The sequence below is a fragment of the Mauremys reevesii genome, linkage group 15 (genome assembly GCF_016161935.1).
Source record: "Mauremys reevesii isolate NIE-2019 linkage group 15, ASM1616193v1, whole genome shotgun sequence".
Taxonomy (NCBI): Eukaryota; Metazoa; Chordata; order Testudines; family Geoemydidae; genus Mauremys; species Mauremys reevesii.
This window is the reverse complement of record NC_052637.1, coordinates 1,153,255-1,179,218: the sequence shown is the minus strand read 5'-3', so window position 1 is coordinate 1,179,218 and position 25,964 is coordinate 1,153,255. Positions and strand designations below refer to the sequence as shown.

At 57.1% G+C, this 25,964-nt stretch overlaps 1 protein-coding gene across 5 annotated transcripts; it reads right to left on the bottom strand.

The window, feature by feature from the left end:
• Window positions 1-1,167: 1,167 nt before the first annotated feature.
• MGAT1 (alpha-1,3-mannosyl-glycoprotein 2-beta-N-acetylglucosaminyltransferase) lies at window positions 1,168-23,869 on the bottom strand. 5 transcript variants are annotated; one of them, XM_039500367.1, is made up of 4 exons: window positions 23,751-23,869; window positions 21,836-22,476; window positions 11,371-12,066; window positions 1,168-4,245 (listed from the first exon to the last, which is right to left on the bottom strand). In XM_039500367.1, exon 4 carries the CDS (start codon window positions 4,169-4,171, stop codon window positions 2,810-2,812), a length of 1,362 nt encoding a protein of 453 aa, XP_039356301.1. In that variant the 5' UTR covers window positions 4,172-4,245; window positions 11,371-12,066; window positions 21,836-22,476; window positions 23,751-23,869; the 3' UTR covers window positions 1,168-2,809. The 5 variants fall into 5 exon arrangements, with proteins under 5 accessions (XP_039356301.1, XP_039356302.1, XP_039356304.1 ...); XM_039500368.1 differs by having other exon boundaries at window positions 11,494-12,066; XM_039500370.1 differs by having other exon boundaries at window positions 11,628-12,066.
• Window positions 23,870-25,964: the final 2,095 nt, after the last annotated feature.

Below are 25,964 nucleotides of genomic sequence, written 5' to 3'. Positions count from 1 at the left end.
AGTAGGGAGAAGCGTGTGCTACAGGACGGTCCTTTCCAGAGAAGGGACATTCAAACCTAGGGCCAAGCAAATGCCACCCTAGGAGCAATTCAAGGTGACTGGGGTGGAGAGCAATGACGTGTCGAGCCGAAAAAGGTCTGGCTTTTATTTTATTCTGGAAAATAGTTTCTGCACCTTAAAGTTTTCTTTCGCAGAAGGACGTTTGGACATAAAAACAGACTCTCTCCCCCCTCCACCCTAGACCCCCGCTCAAAATTTCTTCCTCTCCTCCTCCCCTTCCACTGGGAATGGCTTCAAGACTGGTCCAGGCATGTGGTTCCACCTCTCACCACCCCCTTCCACGGGGAAGGGGGCAGCAGGCAGAGAGGGTAATCGTGGACTAATCCCAACCCCCATGGTAGGGGAAGCAACTGCTATGGAAAAGGAAAGTGGTTTAAATCAAGCTCCTTGAACAAAGGGTGGGCTTCCATCCCAACCCCCCTCAGTGCAGACCCCGCTCCGTCCGAGGCTGAACAGAGCAGCTGGCTTCCCACACACCCTCGGTGTGTGGGGGTAGGGGAGAGGGGATGGGATCTTCTCCAAGAGGGTAAGAGCACCACAGCTGGTTGTATCTACTCCTCTCTTGCAAACCCACAGAGGGAAAACTCCCTCCACCAGAACCTCACACTGCTTCGGCCAGGAGCAGGGAGGGTTTGCGAGGGGAGCTCCATCGGCCACAACATAGTCAGGGGCTTCCTTTCGCTGGACCGTCTTCCTCACCTTGAAGTCAACCAGAGTCTAAGGCCTCTCGGCAGCACGAGGCAGCAAGCCCTACCTCAGAGCCACGTGTGGTGAGGGTGGCACAGCCCAGAGCAAATGGAATGGGGTTGGGCCCACTTGAATTGCCGCAGGCCAGGCGTGAGTGAAGAGCCTGCCCAGGAGAATGGCAGGGGTCTGACCCAACCTGGATGGCTCCCTGAAAAGCTGGCCGGATCCCATTGAAGATCCTACCTACAAATGGACCTCCCTCTCCCAGAGATTCTTCCTTCAGATAGATTCCCCCGATCCTGGCCCGAGGAGGGGAGGAAAGTTACATACACACTGAAGCACCCCGACTCTGAGGAAGCCTCAGGCGCTCTGGATATTGCTGAGCGGAACTGGGAGGGAAGGGGCACTTTGGAGACAGTACATTTTCAGACCCTTTAATACTCTCTTGGAACGACCATCTCCTCCTTGGCTGTTGACATGGGAGCTCCTCTCTACCTGACTTCACCAACAGGGACTGGATCGCAGGGAAGCTTCTGCGCCCACCCATCCTTTGCCAAACCTGCCTTAGGGCACCAAGCAATTTCATGGGTGATGTAGAATGCCAATAGGCAGTTTGGTCTCCCTCCTCCCCGGCTCACGTCCCGGAGTGGGGAAGATACAAGGGGATTTAAAACAGAAACCGGACAATACAGCAAAATAATACAGCGGGGGGAAAAGTTACCCTTTGGTGTGGTCTATGTTTTGGCCAAATGAGGTCTGAACTGTAACTCTCCCTCCCCAAACTGGCTCTTGAACAGCTTAGCAGCACCTCTAAGAGACTGGAGAGGGGGCTCTACTCCCATAGATAAGGCAGGGCTTGTTGTCAGAGAGCCCCTCTTCTTGTGTCCCAGCACTCCTGGGGTTCTCCTCCGTGGTGATGTCTCCCCATTGCTACATCAATGGTCCTCTCAACCATGGCAGCAGGGGAATCAGCCACCAGCGGGCAGGGACTGAGCCAACTTTGAACCGAACTTCAACCCGGGAAAGGATGGAGGCCCCCCGCTGAGGATTAAGGCAGGCCGCAAGCTCGGGTCTCTCCCTTCCTCGCCAGGGAGAGTGACACGAGCCAGACTGCAGAGCCCTGGCTCTGTAACAAGCTTCCTCCGTGCACAGTGTAGAAAAGCGGCAAAGAAGGACAAAGTGAAGGGACTGCCATGGTGGAACGCCCACTGCAAGCAGAGGAACGCTGGGGGGACGCAACATTGCTGGATAGAGAGAAGCCAGGACAACTCCTCACACACCCCTGACCCAGAGGGCTGCTTGGGGACCACTGCACAGGTCAAAAGGCGAGAAGGTTCTGATGCTCCAGCCATGCTAGAGATGGTCCGATGGAGACACCAAAGAGGTCATCATGGACATAGAGATCCCTGCCCGTGCACAACTCCCCTACAGCTAACGATGGGCTCGAGGACCATCAAAGGCGCCCCGTCATCTCCAATGCTCCCTCCCAGCTATAGCCAGAAGCGACCCCTGCCCACTCCCACACTGCCCCCAACTAAGGATTGCGAGGTGGGAACTGCCAAAGGTCCTAAGCAGGTCCTGGCATCACCATTAGGCCCTCCCGGGTTGAGGTGGTCACCCCCCTCTCTCTGTTCTTCCCCCGCAGCTCACAGAGGTTGGGAAAGTAGCCACTAGTGGGTCAATTCGGTTCAGCATTGGCTCTGACCCCACCCACGCACCGTGGAGAAACCACCAGGGACATGGTAGAGGGAGATCACAATGTCAGAAAGGGGATAGGCACTGGGGGGGCGGAGGGGGAGGGCAATGGGGAAAGCCTCAGCATGCCCCATCCCAGTCCCCTGCCTCCCACATCTGGGCAACACAATAATCCTGCCCCCCCGCCCCCCAGTATTAAGTGCACAAACACACACACACACCCCGCCTCGCCCCGGAATGCACTCGAATGCCACTCAGAAAACAAAAATACAAGGTCTGAGTCCCCGCCCCACACAGCCCGCCCACCCGCTCCATGATCTTTACGGGTCCAACATGCTCAAGGGTCAATGTCCGGGGAGAGACGGTGCTAACTCCAACTGGGGTCATAACCCGTCCAGTCAGAAGGGGGCGCCAGGTAGACCCGCCGGCCACGGTAGAGAAAGCTGACGATGCCACGGTAGCCGGCCCGAGGCACCCCCGACTTGAGATCATCCATAACGCCCAGGGCCTTGGCGAAGGCCTTGAAGGAGTCGCGGCTGCTGTACTGCACGCGGACAGTGCCCAGTTCCCGATGCTGGTTGCCCTGCAGGTCCTCCACCCGCAGCTCCGGGGCGTCGTAGACCTTGGGCAGGAACGAACGCTCATACTCCTCCTTCTTGAGGTAGGAGAGGTCCAGCTGGGTGAAAGGCACGAAGCGGTCGTTGAGCTTGATGAACTTCAGGTACTGGTCGAAGAACTGCCCATGGCTCACGCCCTTGCGGCCGAAGGTCATGGTGCGGGAGACCTCGGGCCTAATGCAGGAGCGGCCGCGCCGCTGCTCCGGCTGCCTCATCCAGTCATCCCAGAAGGCCCTGGGCCACTTGGGCTCCAGCTCATCCCACAGCTCCGACAGCAGCAGCCAACCCAGGCCGGGGAAGAAGTCTGTACGGTAGAGCAGCTCCGGCCGGCCGGCCTCCACCATCTGCTCCTTGCCATTGTCGTTCCAGGCCGAGACACACCAGAGGCTGGGGTCGGCCAGCAGGAGCGGGAAGGCCGCCTGGAAGTACTCGAAGAAATCTGGAGCCACTTCCAGGTCGTCCTCTACCACAATGGCCGCCTGGTACTGGAAGGTGCGGAAAACCTGGCTCAGGGCCCAGCGGTAGTGTCGGGCAATCTTGTAGTAGCCCTGGAACTTGCGGTGGTCCGTGGGCACCGGGATGTCGCTCAGGTCCGGCTGCTTGATGTGCATGACGGCGTCGCCGTAGGAGGCGATGACCCGGGCCGTCTCCTCGTGCCCGCAGTCCTGGCTCACGATGATGGGGAAGCGCTCCCGGGACGGCCGGTAGTGCAGCAGCTTGTCGAGGCACCGGCGCACCGTGCTGCGGTCGCAGGCGATCACCACCACGGGCAGGACTGCATCCGGGGAGGCCCGGGACCGGTGCGGGACGACCTCCGTGGCGGGCAAAGCCCCAGGGTTGGAGGCGGCAGCGGGCGGCGGGAGCCGACCCGTCTCCTCCACCTTCTTCCTCTTCTTGCTCCAGAGGGCGCTGTACCGGTGGATCTGCCGCAGCAGGTCCTTCTGGTGCTCCAGCTCCAGCTCCGCGTCCTGGGCCAGCCGGATGACCTCCTCGGTCAAGTGGCTGTGGTTGTCGAAGGCTGGGGGCCGGGTCCACAGGAAGAAAAGGAGCAGGGCGTTCCAGGCCACAAACAGCACCACGCCCCAGAGGACCAGGGTGCTCTTCTTCAGCATCCTTCACAGGCAGAGGCCCCCCCTCGGCTCGCTTGCGCTCTCGATCCCTCAGGTGTCACTCCACAGCCATGGACCTGGGGGGGGCAGAAAGGGGGACGGGGAGTCAGTGAAGTACAAGTGAATATCGGCAATGGGTCACGATTGCCGCTGGTCAAGCCCCACCTGGGACCCAGGGCTGGATTGCTCCCTCCAGACTCTCCTCCAGGCCTCCAGCCAGTATGGAGAGAGGAGCAGCTCCATCAGGTGCCCATCAGGTTCAGCGCCACTTGGGGAGCCAGGGTGGGACCGTCCCCTACAGCCTCTTCCCAGTGACATGGAGATGCCCCATCAGGGCTCATTCAGCCCAGCCCAGCCCCTAGCGAGATGGAGACGCCCCACCAGGGCCCAGCCCCTACAACCTGCTCTCCAGGGCTGCGTCCATTCCTGGTTTTACGAGTCCCCAACAAAGGGCCCCCCAGCCCATCCCTCAGGGAGCTGATTCCCCATCCGGATACATCTTCCCCTCCGGGCTCTTTCACTGACGTTTACGCTATGTTGCCCCATTCTTCATGTCACCTCATTCCTCCCAGTGATACCCCCGGACCCCTCTCCTCCCTCCTTCGGCATCAGCCCCTTCAACCACCTGCCCCAAAGATCTTCCCTGCCTCTTGGTCATCCTTTAGGTGAGCTAACTCGTGATCGGCTCGGCTGTCTGGAGGGGCAGAGACCAACGCTCCCCCTGCGCGTCCGGACTCCGGGCACTGGTTGTCCTACAGGGCAGGGATGGGGGGCCTTAGGCTAAGCAGCAGAAACGCCCCCTCCCAGATAGGCTGGAGTGGGGGAGACGCATGGAGGGGAGGGACTGGGAACCCCGGGTGTGAGCAGAGAGGGGAGGAGGGGCCATTGGGAGGGGACGCTGAGTAGGCTGGCTGAGGAAGCCCAAGACTGGAGAGACACTGGATCGGAGCTCCCCTCTCCTCCCGCCCAGTGGCTGGTGTGCAGAGATGCCCTGGCAGGCCCCTCCCTCCCCCAAGACCTGCTGCACGAACCTCAGCTCGGACCCCGCTGGTCCCACAGGCGATAGCTGTGCACAGCACCAGCTTAAGCCCGTAATCCCACCCTTGCTTAGTAGCTGCATCAGGAGCCTCATTAATCCCCCCGGTGAGAGCCCCGGCCCTATATTTAACACGGCAGCAGGAGTGTGCAATCGCAGGCAGGGCTCAGCCATGTTCACACGCCACCAGGCTGCTGCAAGCCCAAGTGGGGAGGACACCAGGGAGGGCGACCGTACGATCAACTCCCTGCTTCAGGGCCATTTGGGCAGCACGTGGCTAAACTACTGTTTGGGTAGGCAGCCATTCCTCTCCGTAGTGCAGCCACCTCTGGGGTGGGGCGGGGCAGTTGTTTAGCAGCCATGCAGCAACGCCACACAGGGACTGTTCACCCCAGCACTGAAATGCAGCCACCTCTGGGGTGGTGCAGCTGGGGAACAACCTCACAGCGATGCAGCACGGGGGTCACTCACCCAGCGCAGAAATGCAGCCACCTCTGGGGTGGGGTGGGGCAGCCAGTTAACAGCTGCCCAGCAACAGACTGGGACAGGAAGCGAAGGAGAATCCCATAGCTCAGAACGAGAGCAGGGAGGGATTTAGGGAGGAAAAAAAATCATTACCCACATTACATTTTGCAGCTGGAATTAACTCCGGGGCCAGCGCTGACTGCGAGGGGCCAGCGCCCCCCACCCACTCCCTGCAGCACAGCACCCCCAGCACTGCACTGGGCTCAGCACTGACTTGCACCTCTACCCGGCTGCTTGCAGCCCAGTGACCCCTAGTGCCACACTGGGGCATTGGGGTCAGCACTGATTTAGAGAGACCAGACACCATCTGTTGAGCCACATCCCTGGGGAGAGTGGGGGGATTTCCTCAGAGGTCTCCCCCCATCCAGACAAGCAAGCCAGCCCGACCCTGCACAGCTTGGCTCCTAGCCCGGGGTGCCAGGGCAAGACACACAAGGCTTGTTTGAGCAGCCGAGCTCACTGATCAGTTCTGACTTGGGACGACGGTGGCGAGCCAGGAAAGTCAGGCGGCCGGGATCCAGGGCCAGCTGGAAGAAGGGCTCTTGAGGGCTGGGGAGGAAGAACCAGGGTGTCCATCTGTCTCTGCTCGGCAGGACTCTGGCGGAGAGTCACACCACTGCTGCTTAAGCCTGTCCATCAGCTGGAGTCACTGGAGCACACACCTTGGATCCGTGGGGAGGGGCAGCCTAGGCTGCGCCCCACGGAATCAAAGAGGCGTAAGGGATTGGGGGCAGAGGCACAGGGTGAGGTCAGCTGGGAATATTTCGAAGGGGGAGGGGGGAGAGAAACCATGACGCAGAGTCTGAAGAACAGAAAATCCCAGGCTCCACCTGGTCCTGGTTTGAAGCATCTCCAGCCGTGGGGTCTGATCTAGCACAGAGAGGGAGTGTGTGGAGAAGACACTAGGATAGATGGGCCCCACTGATGATTTCAGTGGGGCAAGAGAGCCTACTGGTCTGATGGGTGGCGATCCCACGCTAGAGAGACCCGCTCCAGCACAGCGGATGTCCCTGCGTCGCTCTCGGACAAGCTACCAGCTGTTCTAAAGCAGCGGCTGGGCTCAGACACGCGAGCTGGAGCAGCAAGTTGCATTTTTTCCACCTGGCTCGCCAGGGCACGGGAGGATTGAGCCGGCGGGTTTGGGAGCTGCTGACAGCGCAGAGAAAAGGCTCTTTCTAAATCCTCCGAGATCTTCACACAGCCCAGCAGCTTGAGCTCCGTCCCTGGACGGTTAAGCCCAGGGAGCTGCAGGGCAGAAAGGGAGGTGGGGAAAGCAGGTCCATGGAAGGGCGAGAAAACCAGCTCCCCTTCCTCTGCATGCTTCTGCTCCCAGTGCGTCTCCCAGCCAGAGCTGATGAGTTTCGGGACAGCCCGACACTTCTCCCATTAGCCCAGCACGGGTGCAGGAGGGCGAGCGGGCGGGACACTAGTCTGGCTCCTAGCTGGCAGTGGGGAGCGCAGGGCTAAATTCCACCCCCAGGGAACGCAGGAGGCGGAAGCAGAAGGGGGACCAGGTCCTCGTACACTGGGCCATTCAGTTGCTATTGTGCCAGCCACGCAGCCCAACTACTGCACACAGCCTCTCCACAGGGCGTGGAGGGGCTTGGAGTATCCAGGCCAAGCAGCCCATAGTGCCAAGCTGTGGAGACAAGGAGCATGTGCCAGGCTAGGGACAGCAGCACAGCGCCCCCTAGTGGAGGCCCAGAGGGTGACACAGTGCACCCAGGATAGGCACAGCGCCCCCTAGTGCAGGCCCAGAGGGTGACACAGTGCATCCCAGGATAGGCACAGCGCCCCCTAGTGCACGCCCAGAGGGTGACACAGTGCATCCCAGGATAGGCACAGCGCCCCCTAGTGCAGGCCCAGAGGGTGATGCAATGCATCCAGGCACAGCGCCCCCTAGTGCCAGAATGAGGGAGGTACACTGATCCAATGAGGGTGGACAGCACAGCGCCCCCTATGGCCTGGTTAAGGGGATGGAACATATTTCAGGTTAGGCAGAATAACCCTCCATCCCAGGGGCAACACAGCGCACTCTATGGTCAGGCGGAGGAGGAATGGCCCCTCTAATGCCAGAGCGAGAGGGGACACTGAGCCCGGCTAGGGTGGGCATCTCAGAGCCCCCCCTCCTCCCTCCGCCCAGGTTGCTGAGGAAAGAACCAGGGCAGCTCCCCCACTGCAGCAGTTGTGCCGTGGGGCACAGGAGCACGCTATGCAGGGCCGGCCCCAGGCCTTGTCACCCAACCCCAGTCCTGGTTAATTGCTTTGCAGAGCTGAGGCTCATTTGTTAAAGAGCTAAAACGTCATGTTGGGAATTCGGCAACCAGTGGAAAAACCTCAGCAGACTGGCTCAGGGATTGGGTTAGGAGCAGAGCCAGGGGAAGGGAGAGCTGTGCATTGTGGGTACCCGGCCTGACTTCTGGGTCACTCGCACGGGGTTAGGAGCAGAGACAAGGGAAGGGAGAGCTGTGCATTGTGGGTACCCGGCCTGACTTCTGGGTCACTCGCACGGGGTTAGGAGCAGAGCCAGGAGAAGGGAGAGCTGTGCATTGTGGGTATCTAGCCTGACTTCTGGGTCACTCACACGGGGTTAGGAGCAGAGCCAGGGGAAGGGAGAGCTGTGCATTGTGGGTACCCGGCCTGACTTCTGGGTCACTCCCACTGCGATTTCACAACCTCGAGAGGCAGCGATGGGCCTCTTGGCCAAGGTCCCGCTTGGCTTAACCTTTTAACCACTTCTCTGGTCACAGGAGACATCCCACTGGCAGCTCCTCATGAGGTTGAGCCCATCCCATTCTGCCACCCCCCTCCCCAACACCGGTGCAGCCAGACATGCTCCCTGTCTGCAGCCAGCCCCAATCACCTACTACTCTGTTTAGATTTGAGAGCTGGGACGTAGGTAGCTCGTGGTCAACCCAGGGGCCACTCTCTGCCAGGGCAAAGGGAGAGGTAACAGGAGCTCAGAGAAGTCTATTCCAGCCACCCAGCAGCAGCAGATCCCCCGCCCGGCAGGTCCAATCTCCACTTCTTGTGACCTCTCACCCAGCTCACCACAATCAAATGCTTACCCAGCCAGGGAAGCCAGTTTCAAAGCACTTCTCGAAGGGCTTAAGAGCTGTGACCGAACCAGTCTGACCATAGGCCAGAGGCAACAGGTCGAAGAGGCAGCTGATATGCGGATGGGCTGGCCTGGCTGTCTCTTTGGCCTCCTCCTCCTCCGCCCCAAAGTCTGGCTCCCTCCCCCTCTTTCAGTGCGGGTCCCTTGTGTGAAGAACCCTGCCAGGCGTCTCAGAGCACCCAGCTTTTACAAGCCACAGAGAGGAATCAGATCAGTTGCTCACTGAAATGCAGCTGCCTCTGGGGAGGAACACAGCTGCAACGGGACACCACTCTCTAGCTTAGGACATGAGGGGAAGGGAAAACAGCAGGGTGGTGGGCTGCAAGGGGGCACAGTTTCAGAATCAAGGAACACCTCCCCCCCCCACCCCCACCCCGGGGCTGGGATTTGGCCAGGCCTCTGGGATTTAGGCCCCGACTCCCAAGGAAAGCACCAGGGGATACGTGGCAACCCTGGAAGGTGGGAGTCTCAGCCAGGGTGTTTGAAAGGGGCAGCCCCAGGACAGGAAAATCTCACTGGCTTTCCTGTGGGTGCTCTCACTTCCCCTCTAGCTGCCTCCATTGTTCAACAACAGTCGCATCTGGGAGTCCCCCAGGCTGGAGGGAGTAAAGCCAGAGAGCAGCTATTCCCAGTCTTCACGAATGCCAAAAGCCCTCCCGAAATTCCCTCCCCACACGACTCATAATCCCGGAAACCTTCCCCTCCTGCTACCAGCTTCCAACCCCTCCCCCTTCTGGGATCTGGACCCTGCTCACAGCGGGCAATGCAGCAGAGGTAACCCGGAGCCGGGGTGGACGGAGGAAAACGAGGGGGTCTCAGGGATAGGTGTGTCTCTGGCATCATCCCCTCCCCACCCAGCCCTCAACGGGTTAAGGGGGTCACGAGTCCTCGAGGCGGGCTGCCAGCGCTGGCAGCCCAGACCTCCTCCTCGCGCCCTGATGGGAAGGGCTTGTTGAAATCAAAGCCACATTGACTAACTGACCCTGGGTCAAAACAACACATATTCCCCCTTTGCCCTTTACGCAAATCAAGCGCAGAGCCGGGAAAGGGAGTGGGGTGGTTAAGGCAAAACAGGTCCAACGTTGCAGGGGCCACGAGGCCTCTGAGACCACTGGCGGTCCTGGTCCCCCGCTATCTGGATCCAGCTGGTGTCTCGTCTTGCCCTTAGACTGTGAGCTGGTTGAGGCAAGGGCTGCCTTTCCGTTCTGCACAGGGCCTAGCGCAACAGGGGCCTGGGCTCGTAAACAACACAAATTCACAACGGGTGTATTGTGGCCCGCCTGTGCTAGGGGCTGTGCGTACAGAGCGAGGCGGTCCCTGCCCCAAGGAACAAAGGAAGGATTATCGCCTCGTTTTGCAGATGGGGAAACTGAGGCACGGTGCCTTGTCCACGGTCACACGGGGAGCTTGTGGCAGAGTTGGGAACTGCACCCAGGCCGGTTTCTTGACAACTCCTGGGCTGATCCTGTGGTTGTCTGTCTCCCTTCTGGAGCATTCCCCCTTGTCCGACACCCCACATTCCTCAAATCCTCCGGAACTACAGGGTTCAACCTCTCACCCCATACTAGGCCAGGCTACCGACAAGGAACTTCCCCCAAGACAGAGCAACCCCCACATCCAAGCTGGGATAAGGACAGAGTTTGCCCGACCAGCTTGTAACAAATTTTAGGCAGCAAGAACGGAGCTTCAAACTAGATTGGAAACCAGCCCCACCCAGAAACCAACTCCCCTGGAAACCAGCCCCCAGGCTAGATCGGAAACTTGCTGAGCTGGGGAAAAGCCAGAGGAACTACAGAAACTCTGGCCTTTGGGGGGGGATTTTGCATTGCTGCTGGTGCTGTTTCCTGCAACTGGTGGTTAATGCTGGCCATGCCAGCACTAACCCTGATAAGAAGCCCTCTTCTTCCGGCCAGAAGGGCCCACTCTGATCATCTCATCTGACTTCCTACATAACACAAATTTCACCCAGGGATTGACATCCCTCAAACACTAGTGGATTCAGATAACACCTCCCCACTGCTTTAGCTTCCTCAGCCACATATAATCCGGCAGCAACCGACCCAGAATATAACACTGCCCGTATGCGCTGCGGCCTTGGGAGTCAGCACAGCTACCCTGGCAGGCACCATACAGAACCAGGCAGACTCAGGAATGCTGTTTGAGCAGCATGCCACAGCGCAACACAAACCCACGGATCGACCATATTGTCACCGGGGCCTCCAGACCCAGCTGCCTTGCCGGGCTGCTTTCCAGAGCCTAAAAAGATTTTCCTCGCACTGTCCAACCCTCCTGGGATGGGAAGGGAACACCAGCCAAGGAGACAGGAGGGAAAACACTAAATATTCCTTCTTCTTGGAAAGTATATTGGAGATAAGTCTGTCCCCCACCCTCCCGCCTTGTCTGAAAACTCCCCAGGGCAGGGACTGTCTCTCCGTGTGTGTCTGGGCAGCGCCGGGCACAACAGGGCCCTGCTCGCAGCTGACATGATCAGAATCACACAGAAGCAGACGTGGTCTCACCCACCTGATCACGGATTACAGCTTATAGAAGGTCATGAGTGCTTTAGAGCCGTCTCTAAAAAGTTTCTTTGTTCCCCTTCCCTGGAAAGGGCAAAAAAGTTTCAGCCATAAAAAGTTCCCCTCCTACCGGAGTAGCCGTTATCTTGCCATCACCACAAGCTCTCGGAGAGGGGTTCTGCTTCCTCCCACGGCCCTTGTCTCTCCGGAAAACAAGGCAGGCGGGTTTCTGGGCGCCAGATGCTGCGTCGATTTCACACTCACCCCCTCTCGGTCCTCAGCTGAATGTCAACCCTGGCTTCAAGGCTCCAGCTCAGGAGACAGTCTCCCCTCTGTCTGTGCACGCGTCCGGCTCGAGGACCGTGGGGTTATAGACTCTGGCTCTGTCCACCTCTTGCCTCTCGCCGTACCAGTCGCCGTTCAACAAGGCAAGCGACCCAAGTCCAGCATTACAAACTCTCCTCTCTAATCCCGTCTCTCTCTCTGCCGGTATCTGATTTCCAGCCGCAGGGGGGAGCGGGATGGGGGGGAGAAACAGCAGCCAGATCCGCTCTGGGCAATGGTACAGAGCAGAGGGGACAGCACCATACCGAGCCGTGTCCTGTTGAAGTTTTAACGCACAGCAGTTTCGGCACAGTTCTTGCTGGCTCGGCTGGTTTCACTCCCCTCAGCGGTACCAGGAAACGTGGCCCTCCCATGTAGGCTAGGAGAGGAGGAAGGAAGGCAGGGTCAGAGGTTGCTATGGGGCGGCCCTCTCAATCAGGAAGTCAGCCCCCCCCCCCCAGTCTGAAAGGGAGGGAGAGTTTAAGCCTCACACACTCGTATTTGGCAGAAAGGTGAACAGGAGAATCAAAGGCTGACAGGATCTTTGCAGAGAGGGGACAGGAAGAGAGAGGTGAAGGGGGCCGGATCCTAATCTCCGTTGTTGCCCCGGGGTAGATCAGAAGCTAGCTCACTGCCGCCAACGGAGTCAGGGCCGGATCCTGCTTTCAGTGACCCCAGAGCAGCCGGGGAACTCCACCTTTACACAGCGGGGTAACAAAGCAGACTCTGGCCCAGAGCCTAGCAGGGGACAGGGTGAGAAATTGGAGAGTGGGTCACAGGCCAAGGATCAAACTTTGCTGGTGAAGCTTTGGGAGCCCGCGCTGGGGAAAGAGCCCTTTCAGGCTAATTAGCTGCAGGAACACCAGACAGCTCCACTGAGTTCATCACGTTTACATACCGAGGAGAGTTAACCATTAACTGTTCCTTTGCCAGCTGCTCCCTTTGGAAACAGAGATAGAGGTTCAGGAGGTAAATGGAGCCGATCAAATCTGACCCCAGGTTGGGAGATGGGGGGGAAAACAGGGTCTCTCTCCTCTAGGGGGCACCAGCTCCGCTCCAGGGTGAAGGACCAGCTCAACGGGGGTTGCGGAAGGGGATGTTTCCCCTTCTGGGGGAGCCAGCCCCAGCTTGGAGGGCGAATGGCTGGCTCGGGGGGGGGGGGTGTCAGGAAATGGGCCTTGCAAGAAATTAAATAGATCATTTTCCTCCCCCCCTCTCTCCACCAGCCTTTGAAAGCAGCCTGGAATTCAAGCTGCTGTGTCCTCACCTCACCCACCCCAGGAGTCTGGAGGAATTACAGTGCAGGGTTCAGTCTCTAGCCAGGGATCTCAGCAGCCATATGTGCGGTGCCCACAACCCCGGGGCCTTCCCAGGCCAAGACGGATTCCCTCCCGTCACAGCCCAAGGGAAAAAGCCAGGGGGAGACAGTCACAAAAAGGGGGAGATGGATGGAGGGAAGAGCCCTGCATCGACACCCTTCTTGATCACACACACACACGCGTGCTCCCTGTGGGAAACTGGAGGTGTATCCGCCCCATTTATTAACAGACTGTTCCACCTCAGAGTGTAGATTTCAAGCAAACAGAGCCAGGCCAGGTCAGCATTTGGATGGGAGATCTCCAGGGGCTGCAGAAGGCACCTAGAGAGGTGTGGGGGGGGGTTCCACTGGGGAGCGCCCCGGGCCCTCCCCTCTTGGGCAGTGCCACCCGCACTGACCCGGTGTGGTGCAGCCAGGGGGCTCTCTCTTTCCACATGAGATGGTGCAAACAGGCCCTGATCACTTGTGATCGTTTGCCAACGGCGCCCAACAATTAAGCTGTTTCCTCCAGCGCCCCAACTGAATCTCAACTCCGGCTGCCTCTCTAAAGCTCCCCCTCACTGGTTCAACTGGGGATTTCCCTTCCCGTCCTCTTGTCTTGCTCACGTGCGGCTGCGCAGCTGCTATGCCTAGCCCAGAGGTGGCTGCGTTTCAGTGCAGGGGGAGCAATCCCTGTGCCATCTTGCTGGGCGGTTGCTTTGCAGCCACCTCTGGTGTGGGGCATTTGAATGCTACAGGAGCGGGGGAGAAACGGGAAATTGGGGAGAGAGAGACACAAGCCTTTATCGTTCGGCTCAGCAGGCCTGATCCCGCCAGCGCAGTGGATGAAAAAGCCAGCCGGATTCCACGCTGCCGTACGCATCGGCGCCAGGACCGGCTCAAGAGTCTGATGAGTCAGCACGGCCGCACCCCTGCTAGGTGGGTGGCCGTCTCTCTCCTCCACTGGAGCTCTCGGGGTTTATGCACCCGCGGAGAGAGGGATGCGTGAAACGAGCTGGAGATTCTCAGCCCAATTCCTCAGTGGAACCGGGTCCCGTTCACAACCACTAGCCCCCGGCTTGGGGTAACCCAGGCAGGCAGACGGGCTCTCTGGCCCCCTCTTGTGGCCGGACCTCATAGAGGTTTAGGACGCCGCTGTTGCGTCCACACTAATAAGGTTCTTTAGCTCGGGCAGCAGAGCTTCACGCTTTCAGGGTCTCTCTTCACTGCAATTAGCCCAGGCTCCTACCTAGGAGCTGCCCCCTCCCCAAACCCTCTCAGCTGAACCTGGTGGTGCTAACGGGGCCCGGCTGGGGGTGTGGGTTAGAGCTCAGGAGCTATTTCCACTCAGCCTGCTGACTTTGCAGTGAGGACACAAGCTAAACCTTTTGAGTGCTGCTAGTCCTCCAACGCTTTCCCACAATTCCCCCCGGCGCCCAGAAGGGCGGACAAGTTCTCCCACAATTCACGGGGAAGGAATGCGAGCGGTAACCTGGGTAGGGCTTTGCTGTGCTCACGCCCAGTTACTGACCCCCCCCACCCCTGAGTTACCTCTGCAGTGAACACGGATCCTCCGATACACAGGACTGGTTCGATCCCCACCCAGTAGCTTGTTGGCAACCTCTAGCCCTTGGCCTCCCTGCCTGCCCTTATCCAGCTCCAGTGGGGGGCACCTATAGGGCAAACCCCACTGGGATGGGGGTTTGTGCATGGGGAGCTAGCCCTGGTCTCTGCCCACTGCGGGGAGAGCTCAGCGCCCTGCCGTCTGCAGATCTAGTTCACTTCCAAAGGCAGATCAGAGCCAGACGTAAACACACACGGAGAGGCGAGGAACAGTCTGTCCTCCCCTCCTCTGCCGCCTGCTCCATAATGGGAAACAGCCGGCAGCCATCGCAGCGCAGGGGAGGATGGGAGGGGCGTCTCTGCCGAGGGGGGAGGGGGGCAGGGGGTGCACGGGAGGCAAACAGGAAACCAGCCAGCACAGCAGGTCCCAGGAGACGAGGAAGGCGTCTTCCGTGCGCCAATCAGGTCAGCAACCCAAAGGGCCAGGGCGGGATTCAGACCGGGAAGGGCCAGCAACAACATTCAGGGTGCTAAGTGCCTGGGGTCGGGTCACTAAGGGTTAAAACCAAGGCCAGTTGCTCCTGCAGATCCCCCAGTCCCCACAGTAACTTCGCAACCCATCCAGCCCACTTCTGTGCTGATCGCCCACCCCCACGCCCAGCACAGGAGAGGCTGGTTGAGGGGATTAGCACCCCTGGGTTCTGCTGCCAGCTCTGGGAGTGGAGTCTAGTGGTCGGCGCAGGACGCAGGACTCCTGGGTTCTAGTCCAAGTTCTCAAAAGGGAGTTGGGTCTAGTGGTTAGAGCAGGGGGGCTGGGAGTCAGGCCACCCAGGCTCTATTTGTGGCTCTGCCATTCATGCACTGGAATCCTGGACCGGTCACTTCTCAAACCTGTGCCTCAGTTTCCCCATCTAATAAAACCATTAAGTACTCCTGGAGGAAGGGGGGTGGTGACACTCAGGAACACGGATGACCGGGAGCTGGGCAGGAGCATCTCCCATTTAAGTTAAGGGGAAGCCTCAACAGCTGGCATAAGGTCATCACGCCCCAGTGGTTGACAGTGACAGACACAGGGTCCCCACAGGGGGGATGGGATGTCACCGTGCCCCAGCCCTGCACATGGCAGGCTGGAGGCCTGAACTTCTCCCGGCCTCTCCTCTCCGTTACAATCGTCCGAGTCTAGGTCAGTCCCTAACGAGAATAATCTTCTGGGCAAGACAAACACAATCAGGAGCCCAACCTCTGATCTTACACCAGGGTAGGGCTAATCTGGGTGGAGGGCAGTGAAAACAACTCCGCTCACACACGCTTCAAGCATGCAGATGGCCCTGATCAGTTCCAGCTGGGTTCCGCCTGTGGCCAAACGGACAGCCAATACTCACAGAGCGAAGGGGAAGAATCGCGGGGATTGGCTAGCTCAGGGAACGGGATACGGGGCACGACCCCTCTGAGGTCCCAGCTCCAATCCGGCCCCAGGGCTGGCTCAGGGAGACGGGGATGGGATACGGGGCCTTTCCTCTCTAGAGGATGTTGGCTCTGATCTGGCCCCAAGGCAGGGGGAATGGCTGGCTCAAGCAGGTGGGGCCTGGGACATGGGACCCTTCTCCACTAGGGGGCACTAGCTGTGATACAACTCCAAACCAAGATGTGGAAGGACCGGCTGGCTCAGAGGTCCTCCCACTAGGGTGTGTGTGTTCCAATCTAGCCACAGATCAGCAGTGACTACCCGTCATTCCCATCCAGTCTACTCTGCGTGAAGCGAGTTGGTGGGTCTCAATCTACTCCAGAGCAGACGGGTCCGTGGCATACGAAATGGGGAGAGGTAGTCGGGGGCAAACAGCTTACGGAGGCTGACCCCTCATCTGCCCCTAAAAGGGCACTGGGCTGTGGCACATTGGCAGAGGCAAGGCTCAGATAAGCCAGCACAATCCAGGGAGAGAAATCTCTTCTGTGGCTGCCCAGGGGAACCCGCTAACCGAGCACCTTCCGCACCACCCGCTGTCTTTCTTCCTGAGGAGCCCAGTGACACAGATACACCCCCAGCCCAGAGAGACAAGGGATCCAGCCGCAAAAGCATCTCCCATGAGGTTGGTAGATCCTATCTTCTGACCAGTGTGTGTGAGAGGCTGGACTCCCCCTCATGCACCCTCGGGACCTAGCCACAGAAGACTATATTACAGCCTAACCAGGCACGCGTCTGGGTTTGGCAGGGAATTCCCTGCCAGTGTACTGGCGCATTCTGAAATCTAGTCAGCCACCCCTCAGTGCTTCAGCCCGTTGGACACACATGGAGTGATGCACTCTGGGATGTCCTGCAGAGCTCGGAGGAAGGAGAACCAGCCTACCTGGTTATACCAGCAGCATCGGGGCGTGAACTGGTCTACACACCAAAGTAAGAGTGGCCAGCTGATCGCACCAAGATAACCAGGGGCCAACCCTTGCCAGGATTCCTGCCAGGGCTGCTAACCAAGAATCAGCCACATGGCATGCAGATAAAAGCCACTTCCAGGGTTGACTACGTCACTAACCGGTTACACATGAGAGAAGAGACGCTGGTGAGTTTGTCATCAGCTCAGCCTCCCAATTTCAGAAGCTGGGGAAGGGCAGCTGGTCTCTGGCCCCTAGCGATGATAGCACTGTGTAATCAGACATAATAAGCACCTAGCACACTTTTCATCCCTTGATCTCAGAGCACTTTACTAAGGTAGGCATGTTGCACTACCATGCACTGTATGGAGGGGGAAACTGAGGCACAGAGATTCCGTGACTTGGCCAAGGTCCCCCAGGGAGACTGACAGGATTAGGAACATAGATCTCAACTCCAAACCCTGACTTCTGCCCCGCACACTAGCCCCCACTCCCCTCCCAGAACCCAGGAGTCCTGACTCCCAGTCGCCACTGCTCTAACACACTAGCTTCTCTCACCCACGCCACCTCTGAAACGCAGACATTTCTAGTTTAGCGAGCAGCACCATCGCTGGGTTGGGGGGCTGAGAACGTCTCCAATTCTGGAGTATCCAAGCCTTTGGGCTCTCCCACACACAACTCTACTAATGCCCCTCAGTCCTGATTGCAGCTCCCTGCTATCCCAGCCCTTGGCTGCCCTCCCCCCAGCTCTGCCACAAAAAACGAGAAGTGCACATAGGACCAGGAACTGCAGACTGGCCGCGTGTCTCAGATCAACTCTGCTCCGGCTTCCCATGCATGTCAAGATCCAATTCAGAATCCGCCCCCCGGCCCCGAATACAGGACCACCATGGATTTGTAGTACCGGAGAGGGGAGACTAGTGCTGGAATAGCAGGGGGGCTGAGAGTGAGGATTGAGGGGCCCCAGTAGAGCTCTGTGTGTGTGTGAAGGGAGCTAGAGCACTGGGGGGAGGGGGGTACGCGGTATGGGGGGCAGCAGATCTAGTCTCTTTACTCCCTTCAGCTAGCATCCATCTCCTCCCTGCCCTTTCCCATGATCGACCCCCCCGTGGACACAAGAACCTTCCCCTCTACAGTTCCCATCATCTGGGAGAGCCTCCTCCCCCCACACCCTCATCTCACTGCCGCCATTTATTAGCCAATCTTGGCTGAAAGCGTCTCCCTTTCAAATTGCAGATGGAGGCACATGAACTCATTGAAGCCTTTTGAGATAATAATTTAATCAAATTGTCCTTGCTGCGGTCGTGATATGCTAAGTGTGTTTAGCGTCTAGCTGCCAAAGTGTTCAGAGAGCACAAGAAACATCCCAGTCGAGAGCGACTGAACACCGTAAAAGAGCCTGGGTGGTTAAGGCTGCGGGCTCGGACTCTAGAGACCTGGATTCAGTTCTCAGTTCTGCCACTGACTTTTGGAGCTTGGGCAAGCCTCAGTTTCCCCAACAAGCCTCCCGAGCGCTCATGCTCTGTGTATGTGCAGAACCCAGCACAATGGGCCCTCCAGGCGCTACCCTAATAGAAATAAACAAACTGACGTTTATATAGGGTCCGTCATCCTAAAGGGCAGAGCTGGGTCAGCAGCTACATCGGGCTCCTCAGTGAGAGAACCCAAAGGATTGTAACTGATACCCAAAACATTTCACCCAGTGCCCAAGTGCAGCCACCTCTGGGGTGTGGCATGGCAGCTGTTTAACAGCTCACGACAACACAAACAATAATTGCTAGTAGAAGTAATTTCTATTATCATAGTACTTCAGTCATGGATCAGGACCCCAGTGTGCTACGGGCTGTACAAACAGAACAAAAATACATGAAGTGGAAAAGAATCCTATAATTGGTTGAAACTGCGGCGAGGTTGGATTTTCAGGGAGGCACAAAAGAATCACCTGAATTACCAACAGTCTAGACTTGCCACTTCTTTAAAATGAAATTCAACCAACTTGTTTTTCCTTCACAGGTTAACTTTATGCTGTCTGATCTGTCCACCTCCTTTTGTAAGACACCTTAGGGAGCTGCCTCTGTACGTCTACACTTCAATCGCAGGGTGCAATTGCAGCTCATGTAGCTCGCTTTAGTTTAGCTACGCTCAGGTACCAGAGCCGTGAAGCAGTGCCAGCAAGGACTATACAAGTCCATCTGGAACCCTGGGTAATTACTTGTGCAGCTATATCACTCCGGGAGCTAAACTAGTTAGATCAAGGCTCGCTCAGGTCTGTCCACTCCACATCCTCTGACTGCAGTGTAGACAAACCCTTACTAATGTGCTGGGGATGCTGACATAAGCAGTGGTGTTAACTCTGAAGAAACGTGTTGATGTAAATGAAAATAGGTCCCCCAGTCCAAAACACACCATTTTCAGTTGCTCTGAGCATGTTCGGGCCCTGTTAAAGCCTCGGGCCCCAGAGCCAGATAGAGGGGGGATGAGGGGGCAGGGATTGAGCATGGGATAGAGCGGGACCCAAGAGCAAAGGCAATATCTAGCTGCCGGCTAACTAGCACCGTACAGAAAAGTGCCGTCACTCTCTCGCTGAAGATGGGTTGCGTTCAAGTTTGCAGTCCAGAACAAACAAACAAACAAAAAAAAACAACAACCACGTCTTGGCTTTTTTTCTGGTATTGGGAAGAGACAGGACACTGGGGTACACACATTCCATCAGCCCCCAGCCTGCCTGCCAATGAGCGTTGTCTCCAAACGGAGAACACCAAAAGGATGTTTATAAGCAGGATTGGTACCAGAGCTCTGGAGCCCACGGCCACCCCTCGTTACAAACGCTCCAGCACGGTTAAATTCAACCCAGCCCTATGTCGCTGCGGGGCTGGCTCAGAGAATGGCATTATAGGGATTTTTACTTCGAAGAGACCCCCAGGTCGAAGAGGACTGGCAGGCTCAGGGAATGGGACATGAGGCCTTCTGAACTTGGGTAAGTCACTTCCCTGCTCTATGCCTCAGTTTCCCAACTGTAAAATAGGGAATAATGCTACAGCCTTCCTTTGTAAAGTGCTGAGGTCTACTGATAAGCGCTAAGATAACAGTTATTTGCAGTCTTGCTGGAGCCATGTTGCTCCCAAAATATGAAAGAAGAGCTCTGTGGAGCTCAAAACCTTGGCGCTCTCACTAACAGAAGCTGATCCAAGAAAAGTTATTACCTCACCCACCTTGTCTATCTCATATCAGTTAGGCACTCTGATTACAGGGGGCGCCAATTCCGATCCAACCTCAGGGAGAGGGGGTTTGGCTGGCTCAGGGGCATTGGGGAACGGGATATGGGGCCTTTCCCCTCTAGGAGGAGCTGGTTCCAGTCAGGTCAGGGGCACTGGCTGGCTCAGCGAGGGCAGGGAATGGGATACTGGCCTTTAGGGTGACCACATGTCCCAATTTCATAGGGACGGTGCCGATTTTTGGGCCTTTTTCTTATATAGGCTCCTATTACCCCCCATCCCAATTTTTCACACTTGCTGTTTAGTCACTCTACTGGCCTTTTCCCTTCTAGGGCACCAGTTGCACTGAAAATGACTCTCAGCTGGTCTGTGCATAAAACAAGTATGTGGGTTCTCAGCTGCATTCCTAGCAGGTCAGATGAGAATGATTTTCAGGGTAACAAGGAGGCTAAGAACTGAAAGAGTCGCATTTAACTTCCCTCTCTGCACTAGAAGGTTCAGACACATCGGTGACAGGGAGAAGGTGGGAGTGGGCGGGAGTAGCTTGCTCTGCTGCTAGCCGAGCTCTGCCTGCTCAGAAGTACAGATGCCCCTCAGCCCAGCACATCTGATGCAAAAACCATGGCCTCTTGGGAGCAATACTGGGGTTTAACTCCCGCCTTGCTGGAAAGGGGAGGCCCCTGAGGATTCCACCCCAATGTGGTCATCAAAGCATTGGTCCCAAAGTGCTGCTGGACCTTCTGGGGAGGCAAAGCCCAGAGACAGCACTGCTCCAGGTCACCCAGTTATGCATCAAGCAACCTATGAAGAAGGGAGGTGATCACTATTAGAAGGCAAGGGACCAGTATCAGGGCGCCGCTGATGGGACAGTCGGCAGGCGGGCTCATCGGCGATCAAGAATGTAGGAACTGGACCTCCCTGCCATGCTGGATAAGACCTGTCTAGCCTGGTATGCCCCACCCCATCCTACCCCTGCCAGATCAAATCACTGGGCCCATTTAATCCAGTATCTTTTCCTGACCCCCACCAGATCAGACCACTGGGCCTGTGGACTCCCGTAATCCATCTACTCCATTCCCAGTTCTGCAACTGATCTCCTGAGTGCAAATCACCTAACTGCTCTGTGCCTCAGTTTCCCCATCAGTAAAATGGACATAATGATCCTGACGTCCTTTATAAAGCGTTTTGAGATCTACTGATGAAAAGCGCTAGGTAAGAGGTAGGTGTTACTGTTATTATCTAATCCAGTATCCACACCCTACCATGCCAAATCAGACCACCGGTCCCAATCTAATCCAGCATCCAACCCCAGTCTATCACCTCAATGGGACCATCTCTAAGGGAACAGAAGCATCAAACCCTGGCAGGGACCATCACCATTGTAGCCCTATCCCAGAGGCACTATACGTATTCACAGAAGAGTCCCAGCCTTTTAGGTTACCAAGCTATTGGCCTCATACTGAACAAGCTCAAAAACCTGTGCCAATGAGTTCTACCGATTAACCATCCAATGCGATTTCTTTACCCTCCAACATGCAGTCTCTTTTCCCCGTCACTTCCTCTGCAGGATGGACTCAAGGCAGAAGGACACCGTCTTCCAGTGGGCAACAGAAACAAGAGGCCAGTGGAAAGCACAGCAGGAAAGCACAGCAGGAAAGCCTAGCTTCTCTCCCAATTTTGAAAGGCACATCATAAATAAATCTCACCTGATTGGTGTCAGCTCAGTGTTGCTGGTGGACTCCTGGCCTCTGGTTCTCCCCTGGGGGAGGGGGGTATCTGGGCTCCCCCCTCCCCCTTTCAGGACCTCACTCGAGGACTCGATGCAGGAGGAACAGCAGGGAAGGGCCTCTCCACCTCCTGAATGGGCCACACAGCTCCCCCTATCCCGGTTCAAAGCTAATAACCACACCCCAAGCTTCCGCCACTGAAAGGAGCGGGCAAGTTCTGTACTGGTCTCTCCAAGCCTTGAGATAACTCCCCGTCTCTCCTCAAGTGTCTTTCAAGACTCCCAGGGAATCAAGCCATTACAGCCCCTCGGGTCTCTGGGGAGGAGGGCGGCAGCATACACAAGAGTCTGGTTTTCACCGCTCCCAATCAGCGCCCCTGGAGGTAGCCCACAGGTTGCGTCGCCTCATCGCTGTTACTGTCCGGCGGCTCTCTGCTCATCCGCGTCTCCTGGTGAGCTCTCACTCCCCAGGCACAGGTTGGCGCATCACCAGTTTCAGGGACAAACCAAAGCCCTGGCGTCCCATCTCCTAAAGTCCCGCCAGATCCCAGACAGCTAGTCTCGTATCCGGGAGGTGGGTACGGAGTGCCATCCTCGTCGCCTTTCAATTGCTCCTTGGCTCTGTGAACAGACACACACCTGTATTAGACACTGGCTTCCACCCCCACTCTTTAGTATTAATGCCAACAGGATCAGTCTCCATACTGCCTTTATTCCCCCACCCCTCAGGACAGGTAACAGAGGATGAGTATCACGGAGACCTGCTTCCCCGGCTCTGCCCCCTCCCACAAAAACCTGCTTCTCAGGACAAGGTTAGTTTCCTGCTCTGTAGTCCCAAATGTTAACAGAATCTACCACACAGCCAGGGCCCTTCAACCCTATTACAGTCACATCAACCTCCTCCTCTCCTGGAATATATCCACCTATTCTCCCACCCACGCTCTGCTCCTATAGATAGCTCCATTTCCTCTCTTGTGGTATATCCACCCAATAATACCTGCCCAGCTATCCTCCAATCACATATCCTCCCAATTTCTTTACTTCCACTCTTGTGATGTTTGCCCAACATGCCCCTCCCCATACTACTCCCATGATATGCTGTCTCCACCTACCCTCCTGTACTATATCTGACCAATGGCCCCCCCTCTACTCACATCCACCCAATATGCCGCTTCCCCACTGCTCCTGTGGGATTTCCACATGGTCTCACCTCCTGTACGCGCCCCGCTCTCTGCCCCGTCCACCCTGCGGAATCTTTTCCCTCACTCTGCTCCCAAAGGACATTCACCCCAACAACCCCTCCAATCCCATGGGGGCCTTCACCCTAATACAGAGCTCCAGCCCGACGGCATCTTCGCCCCATTGGAAACCTCTCTCTTCCTGCCACATAGCAGCATATTTATTCATCCTTGAGTTCCCCAGTCCATCTCTGCCCACCCCTCTGGAGATATGGGGGGGTGAGGAGTGCCCCCCCAGAGATATGGGAGATATAGAGGGCAGCTCCTTCCCCCTCCCCCCTGCCTGGAGATATAGGGGGCAGCTCCTCCCCCCTCCTGAGGCTATGGGGGGCAGCTCCTTACTCCACCCCTCTGGAGATATGGGGGGCAGCTCCCCCCCACCCCCGCCTGGAGACATGGGGAGCAGCGCCTCCCCCCTCCTGAGGCTATGGGGGGCAGCTCCTTACTCCATCCCTCTGGAGACATGGGGGGCAGCTCCTCCCCACCCCCGCCTGGAGACATGGGGGGCAGCTCCTCCCCCCTCCTGAGGCTATGGGGGGCAGCTCGTTACTCCACCCCTCTGGAGACATGGGGGGCAGCTCCTCCCCGCTCCGCCTGGAGATAGGGGGGAACGCGAGGCTGCTCCTGCCTCCCACCCCCAGCCCCTTCCCCACTGACCCAGAGCCGCCTCAGCAACAGCAGCATCACCACCAGGTTCCAGCCACTTCCGCCTGCCAGCGCCGGAAGCGAACCCATAGCAACCGCTGGGCCCGCCCCGCGTCGCCCCAGCCTAGCCCCGCCCCACGTTTTAGGCTGACCACGCCCCCTTCCGAAGTTTCCTCGCCCCCCCCCCCCTCCCAGGTAACCCCTCCCGGCCTTTCCTCCTCTCTAAGGGCTCATTGCGGCCCGCTGGAACGCTGGACACGCCCACACGCGAAACTCCGCCCACCCCAACGGCTCGACCCTGGCGGCACTGCCGGATCTGGATTGCCTGTGGAGCAAACCATTCGGATCGCAAGCGGGGGGGAACGAGAACCCTGCTTCCATTGTGGTTAAAATTACCCCCAGGCTGAGGCTCCATCCCGTAACGCCCCCTTTCTCTCTATGGGATTCATCCCACAAACACCTTTCTCTGAGGGCTTTGATGTAACGGTCAATGTTCCCCCCCAATAGACGAAATGGACGCGCCCAATTCCCCACCTGGAGAGGGGTCTGGAACAGTCCAATCCCACATTCGGGGGGCAGAATACTCCTGCAGAGGAGGAGGATTCCATCTCCCCTCTCGCCGCGCTGTTACACCCCTTCCCCCGCCGTGCCTATCACGTTGGTGTGGGCGGGAGGGCGAAGCGCTGAGAGTTGCTTTCTTTCCTCCAGATTCCCCTCTACTGGGGGCTGTGGTACGGCCCGAGGGAGGAGGGGGTGAAGAAACCCTTTTCTGTTGGGCAGTGGGATCGGGAGGGAGAAACCAAACTAGGCCCTAGCGGGGGTGGGGGGTGAGTGTTGGAATGTGCTATATAACCTAAGGGACTGAATAATGGTTCCTCCCCATTTCTCCTTCCCAGCTCCCATGGCCCAGCCCCCTCCTTCCAAACCCTTGGCCTGTCCCCTGCTTCATGGCCCTCCTACTGTCTACCCCTCCTTGGCCACGCCCTCTTGACGTCTCTCTGCTTTCTGGCCCCGCCCCTTGCTTCCTGCCCCACCCCTTTGCCCCTGCCCCTGCTTTCTACCCCCAACCGTTTGGGTTTTCGCTCTGCTTCCAGTCCCCTTAGCCCACCCCACATTATTCCCAGACCCCTGGATCTCCCACAGATGGTCCTGCCTGTACTGGAGAGTAATTAAACACAGGGCCGGCTCCAGGCACCAGCGAAGGAAGCAGATGCTTGGGGTGGCCAATGGAAAGGGGCAGCACGTCCGGGTCTTCGGCAGCAATTTGGCGGCAGGTCACTCAGTCCCTCTCTTCCTCTTTGAGCTGCTGCTGAAGTGCTGCCGCAGACGAAGAGAGGGAGTGAAGGACCCGCCGCTGAATTGCCACCGAAGTGCCGCCGATCGGCTGGTTTCCCCCCCTGCCCCGCCGCTGCTTGGGACCGCAAAAAAGCTGGAGCCAGCCCTGATTAAACACCTGGCCTATAGCCATGCCTGCACCCATGTGCACACATGTCCCCATGTGTGCGGAGGTACAGACACTCCCCGGGTTCTGCAAGACCCGATTTACGCAAATTCGCACTTACAGAAAAAGCTTCATAAGCCAGAAATAGGATTTTTGAGTTGCTGAAATTTTTGCGTAACCTACGGGCATACATTTCCGACTTACGCAAAATTTGAGTTACGCAAGGCTTTCCGGAATGAAATGATTGCGTAAGTCAGGGGGTGTCTGTATGTGGCATCAATTGGGAGACAAATCAACCTCCCCTATTCACTGGGCTTGGAAGGATTAGGTTTTCATCAGTAAACGAAGATTTCACCGTGCCCACACAGCCCCAGAAAAAACATTTCCACAGCAGTAATAATCAACATTAACAGATAGGCAACGCAAGAAAAAGGCTGTTTGTGAATTTATTCCAGTTTGATATACGGATATTTCCGTTGTATATTTAGACATGTGATGGGCACAATGTGTTTTAATGCTGATAAAGCTTTAACGTTTTTGCATCTCAACGCCTATTAATGCATTAAATAATTATTGTCTAACTCCCTTGTTGCTGATCCTGATTAATTCCCACAACTGCAATGATTTAAATAGATAACATTAAAAAATGCTTAAAAATAAACATTGAAATTATAAAAAAATAAAACTGGAATTCTGACAAGCCTGGTGATACACCTGTTAAACTGAAGCAATGTTGACAATCTCACCAGCTTCCCCCTAGTGGCTCCGCTAGGGCCTCCTGTCGC